The 6,000-nt window shown below is 42.0% G+C and overlaps 1 protein-coding gene across 2 annotated transcripts in view; it reads left to right on the forward strand.

Moving 5' to 3' along the window:
* The window catches only part of FYTTD1 (forty-two-three domain containing 1), a 152,090-nt gene extending 146,815 nt beyond the window's left edge, over positions 1-5,275 (forward strand). For both annotated transcript variants that reach the window (XM_069212840.1, XM_069212841.1), the window contains one exon: positions 2,628-5,275. In XM_069212840.1, the coding sequence (XP_069068941.1) occupies positions 2,628-2,723 (96 nt within the window). In that variant the 3' untranslated portion in view covers positions 2,724-5,275. The remainder of the gene's footprint in view (positions 1-2,627) is intronic.
* The last annotated feature ends 725 nt before the right edge of the window (positions 5,276-6,000 follow it).

A 6,000-nucleotide genomic window follows, 5' to 3' on the forward strand; every position in this document is an offset into this window, starting at 1 on the left:
CACTCAAATACAGATTGTTGGACCAGTAGAGCCACCCGTTGGAGCCCCCAGAATGAGTCTCCATATGCAAAGCCCACAGCTGACCAACAAGAGGCCAGACTGTATCATCACACCTGCAGAGGTATGGTGTTGCGAGAATTGGGTAATCCATCTGAAAGCTTGAGTAGCACCACCCCAAAAAAGGAGAAACACCACATTACAGGAGAACATATTCACAGTGCTTCGTAACTGCCCTTCTCAATTTGAAACTTGAGCCATCACTGTGACACTGCAAAACTTTCAGACACATCTTTTCTGGAGGCACGTCAAAGTAAACCAGAGGCACCGACTGAAAATGGCTTAAGCCGCCCCCCAACTCCATTTTAAATCATGTGGAGGGTCATGGCACAAATGTAGTGCTCCTGTTCCAGCCTAAGTGTGGACTCTTGGGCCTATAGGCTCCAACTGTTGACTGAGGTTTGCTTTCTGGATTTTGTTTATGGGATTTGGGTCTAGCAGTGAATTTCTCTGCCTTCTCTTTGGACTAAGGCATAGTTATCCTAGATTAGTCACATGTGCCAGGTTTTGACTGCCCTAAAAACAGAAGGGGGTAGTATGAAATCTAGAATTGTAAGCATGCCATTACGGGACCTAAACTCTGCCTCAGAAGTGTAACGTCTGTAAAATTTGCTATTTCAATTTTAAGAATTTACTCATTCCCGCAGCCTCCAGGGTGTGGAGTAAATTGGGAATTAGTAATCATGGAATCAGCTTCTACATTAGTTTTGCTGTGGCACTTCTATAAATCCAGGTGAAAGTGAACCTATACTATAAAGGACTTATCTAAATAGGACATTTCAGTGAAATCCAGATCTTTACAGGGTGTTCAGGTGAAGGCAAACCATGGCTTCCAAGATCAGTGACAGATGGTAAATGTCAGATTAGAGATTTCTGGGTCCTACCTAGAGATGAATTGGTGCACCAACTTGATGCATCTGAGGGTAATATGTCGAAGAGGAAGAGCTCTGGATGTCGCAGTTTAATGGGCTGTACTCCCAGTTAAACACAGTCCACAAGTGATGCTACTTTGCCTCTGTGATATAATTATTATTTTTTGGGGGCGTTTTTAAGAATCAGATGAGTGATATGCTATTAATTCAGTGTGTTCATGTCGTGAGTTACTCATTTGGTGAATTGGTATGAGTGAAATGCTCTCACGAGTTACTTTCAGTTATTCTGGGTGGCCCTGTGTGGTATTTTACCAAAGCAAATTCTGTAATACCTGGCTTGGTAAGCACTTGTGTTATTGTATTCCTCACTTTGGTGGTACTTCACTTTTTTGTTTTATATGATTTAAGTACACAATAAGATTCCAATCCATTTTAAGGTATTAGTATTTGCTAAACACAAGGTGTTCTGTCCTCTCAGTGGACGGTGAGGCCTGATACGGAGCGCAAAAAAACTCACAATCCGCATCGTCAGCTAGGCAAACCTAAACCTGGGGCGTCTCCTTGGAAGTATAACCTAGCGCCCTTCTACAGTCTGGCTTGTTGCTGCTGGATCCTCCTGCAGGTCCCTCCTCTGAACATGAGCAGGGCTAGCCTGTGTAGCACAGGGCGGCCTGAGCACAAGCTTTTTCCATAATGTCCTACGTTTCCTGCACTGCCTACCTCGTTTTTAGTGAGTAGCCACACCCCTCTGTTTTGCCTGTCCTCCTCCGAGAACTTGACATGTTCCTTTCAGTGCTTGTGCTGTCTCTTCTTCCCCCAGCATCTCATTGCCCTGTCCTCGTGCCAGTAACAGGCTCTGTATTTATGATGATGGACAAACCATGTCTGTACTTATCTTGCCAGTCATAACCACTCATTTCACTCACTATACAAATCCCTGCTGTTGTATTTCCGAGGGCAGGTGGAGCTCTGATATTCCTAAAAGTGACTTGGCTGCCATCTGTAATTATCAGGGAGTCCTTACGTTTTTCGTCTCCCTCTTTCCATTTATGTTTTTAATATTATTGGTTCTCGTTGGCGTGTTTACCACATTTCACTTCTTGCACTGTCTCACAACGTTTGGCTTTCCAGCACCTGAATGCCGAACTGCATATTTCTTTAATCACATTTCCCATTTTCCACTGTTATCATTGCTTGTTTTGCCAACCCACATCTTGAACCCTGGCTGCAGCTAACAAAACTCCGTTTTTGGAGTGTTTTCTGAATTGAATGACATTTCATTTATGATGTGGGTATCAGGAATAGTCGTTATTTGACAGATTTTCTTAGGTCATGAATGTGCTCCAGTGTGTGTAACATAGCCCTGCTTCACCGCTTGAACAGCGGTATTGGTAGTATTACCAGCTCTCGGGATGTCTATTCGGAGAGAGTAATGAATGTGCATCATTATTTGCAAACCTTTGACTGATGGGAGGCGAAATCTGTCCTGCTTCCAATAAAACATTGTGGCTGCACATATCGCCGAGTCCTACGCCTTTAGAATTTATGATCTTGGCCAGGGTAGATTTCGCTTTGCCCGATTTCCATACTGTATATAGTGCATGCTATTTATTTTTTCGAAATAAAGGCACAAGTACTATAAAATATGCTTCTTTCTCGATGGAAATTCTGTGTATCATAAATATTTTTGTTTTTCAGACTGGAATAACGTTAAACGAACGGTTCCGAATCCTGAAAGAGCAAAGAATTACCTTGAGTCCGGGCAAAGGAACCAGATTTGTCACTGTGGAATAGCATCATTTTTTGCTTCTTGTTTTTTTTGTTTTTTTGGGTAGGACTGGGAGGGAGCAGAAGATTGGGATCATATGGACTTTACCAATCTGTTTTGTGAATTGCTGACCAGAGCACCCCAACCAGAGGATACGGCAGGCTTACGGACACACGAGCCCTGCAGAAGCAGTTTTCTGCAATGGTGCACATGGAACATTTTTTTGTAATGGTTTTTACTCTTGGATTGTTGAAAATATTGAGGGCCACCTTGAAAGGGAATAGTGGGGAGGGGACGCTGCAAAAATAAATCATGTAGCATCAGTGCAATTTGTTCTAAAATGTAAATTTTTATTTAAACCGCACCATGATGTCCTGCAGTGAAACAGCTATATCTTCCAGAGACTCCTAGTTTTTATATATACAGGATAGCCTAAGCCCATGCTCTTTCCTTATTAAAAAAAAAAAAAAGGGAATACAAAACTTGATGTTTCCCCCCTCTTCTTTTTGGATTCATGATTTTGTGGGTAGGAAGTCACCTGTAGGTATACCAGCAGGTGTGATCCGTGAAGCAGAATCGAATCAAAACAAGGAAGCTCGATTATTCCTATCTAGAGGGATCTATTTGTCCATTCCTACGAAAGACGTGGATTACTTGAATTGCACAAAAACGGAGATTCAGATATTTTCACGGTGGGAAGCTTGCAGTTGTGCCAATGAAAACATGCCTCAAGTCTCTCTCCCACGATTGGAGACCTGTTCTACATTTCAAAGATGCGTCCTTCAATTATTAATGTTCTGCTTTACAAACCCGATTATAATCGAATAAGTCCATGCTGTACCCTGTGGGTCATTCTGTTGCCCAGTATAAGCCCGTACTTGTGGCCTGAATGGTTGTGAAGGCATTTACGTGTGCTTTACCAAGCCTTACTTTCCACAGTTATATAGTCCTGAAAAATAGAAACAAGTCACAAACGTGTGCAATTGGTGAAAAGTGTAAGGGCAGTGCCTTTTGATCATTAATTGGCCAGTCTGTGTACCTGTCTGCTGGTTTCTGTGTATGTGGCCGGTTTTGGTAGTTGTGCATGGTTAAGACATTGGGCCACACCTCTGTAACAGCACGTCTAATCTCTGGCAGGCTAAACGTGCTTGAAAACCACCAGAGGTGTGGGGTGGCGACTGGCTTCCTTCCACACTCTGTGCTCTAAACGCTAGCACACCTTGCGGAATAGGCTCGATTATTTAGTGCAAGCAACAGTGCCTGCTACAAATGGTGCAAGTTTGTTAGAATTGTGTTCTTTGCTTCCTCAGACTGGTTAAGCAGATCCACCAATTGAACGTGACTGGTATTTTGAGCCCTCTGTGGCTTGTAATTACTATGTGGTGGTTACTGTGTGGTAGTTAGCAGATGATGGTAAGTAGTGTCTGAAGCAATGATTCTTGGGTAAACCGATTACCTTACCTTTGCTGTTAGTGCTCAAATGGCTTTGTAATGCCGTCCCACCGAGTTACACTTTAACTGCCTCAGAGTTCGACTGCAACACACTAATGGTGACATTTCTGTTTTTTTTTTTTTATAATTCCTGGACAACACTGAATCTGTGAATGTCAGTGGCAGTAAATCCTTTCTGATATTACTTTTTTTCCAGGTACCTGTTTTTTTTCTCCCCAAGCCACAGGCCCTTTTTTGTATTTTGAATTGTGACAATCTGAAAAAAAATCCCCAGCATGTCTACAAAATATTCCTGTGTTTTTTGTTTAAAATGGGGAGCTCTACAGTTGGAGCTTCCAAATGATATATAGTTGAATAAAAGTGCTGGATTTTAGTACAAAATTTACTACAAATTTACATCTAAATACCAGCCTTTTGTCAACAATAAACCGCATTAGGTGGTTATAAACTTGTGGAAAACCATACTATATTTTGGGAATCGTGCCTTGTGAAATACAGCTATCACAAGTCCCTGGCATCGCTTAAAAAGTAACATTAACTGTACATATTAATTACTTTGCCACTTACCAAGGGATTGGCCCTATTGCCTAGCCTTCTAACTAACCATGCTTCTGTGATTCCCTGCAAAGGTCTAACTGCAGTGATTTTATTTGTTTGTGGTCGGTAAGCTTGTTGTAGAACACATTTGGCCCTCAAGTTGTTTCCCTGAAGAGCAATGTATAGCTGTTGATCAAAAAAATGTGATGTCCTGGTTTTTGGTTTGTATTGCATTTCTTTCACAGGTCACCTGTGTTTTAGCGCACTGACTGATACAAAATAACTGAGGAACCCATTCAATATACCCATCATCGCCTGACTCAGTCGTTGTGTGTTAAGAAATTTGAGTGTGATGATGGAATGTTGCATTGGCTGCTCTGTACACTGCGATTGAATTAATGGGTGGCCAGTTCTGGTCGTTTCTTTCAAGGAGGTTGATGCCAAACAGTTGATGCAGTGCATCGCAAGATGAACGTTTGTATTTAAAAAGAAGAATCTTTACATTTTACCTTTTGGTATTTTTTGAAGGAAAAAAAAGTTGGATCTCAGTCCGTTTTAAGAGATTTTTTAAAATAAAAATTTACAGGTTTTTGTGTTTGTCACTTTTTTTATTTGTGTTATTTTAAGTATTTAATTTGGGGGGTTTGTGGTGTTGGCTGACTGGTAATTTTGTTTAGTGCCAGATCAAAGTGACAACCTCTTAATAACCATAAATCCTTTTTAATTTTTGTGTTGTTTCCCCTTAACACCACTAGGATGCGACCGTTACAGGTATCAAGAGTGGCCCAGATGTCAGACCTTATAGTACACTTCACTTATTTTGATGCTGCAAAGAGTGCCTCCACTTTTTTGCGTCATGGCACACTGATTCCCATACGTGAAAATTACCATTGTCTCTTTGTGATGTGTTTATTTCTGTACTTTCTGATGGATACAACTACCTGTGGATTCCTCACCTAATGAATACTCCCATGGCGCCAGCATTCGACGGAAATCTTCTTCCTAGTCTCTGCACGTCGACGAGGACGTCACTCTAGCCCACGCGACGCCGTCTGACGTCATACAGGCAATAAGAGGTCCTCGACGACGTGCCGACGTCAGTTCCCTTTTTTTCCGTGCATTCGAAACGGTTATCTTCGAGGGAGCAACTGTTACTTTCGTGGTTACAGTGTATTTTTTGCTGCGTAGTCCTTCGCTGCAGTAATAATGTGGCAGAGAAAGTCGGGTTTTAAGCCTTGTCGTGAGTGTGGGGGCTAGATGTCAGTTACGGATCCTCACTCCGACTGTCTTTGGTGTTTAAGCTCCGACCACGAC

The sequence above is a fragment of the Pleurodeles waltl genome, chromosome 11, assembly GCF_031143425.1.
Source record: "Pleurodeles waltl isolate 20211129_DDA chromosome 11, aPleWal1.hap1.20221129, whole genome shotgun sequence".
NCBI classification, from domain to species: Eukaryota; Metazoa; Chordata; class Amphibia; order Caudata; family Salamandridae; genus Pleurodeles; species Pleurodeles waltl.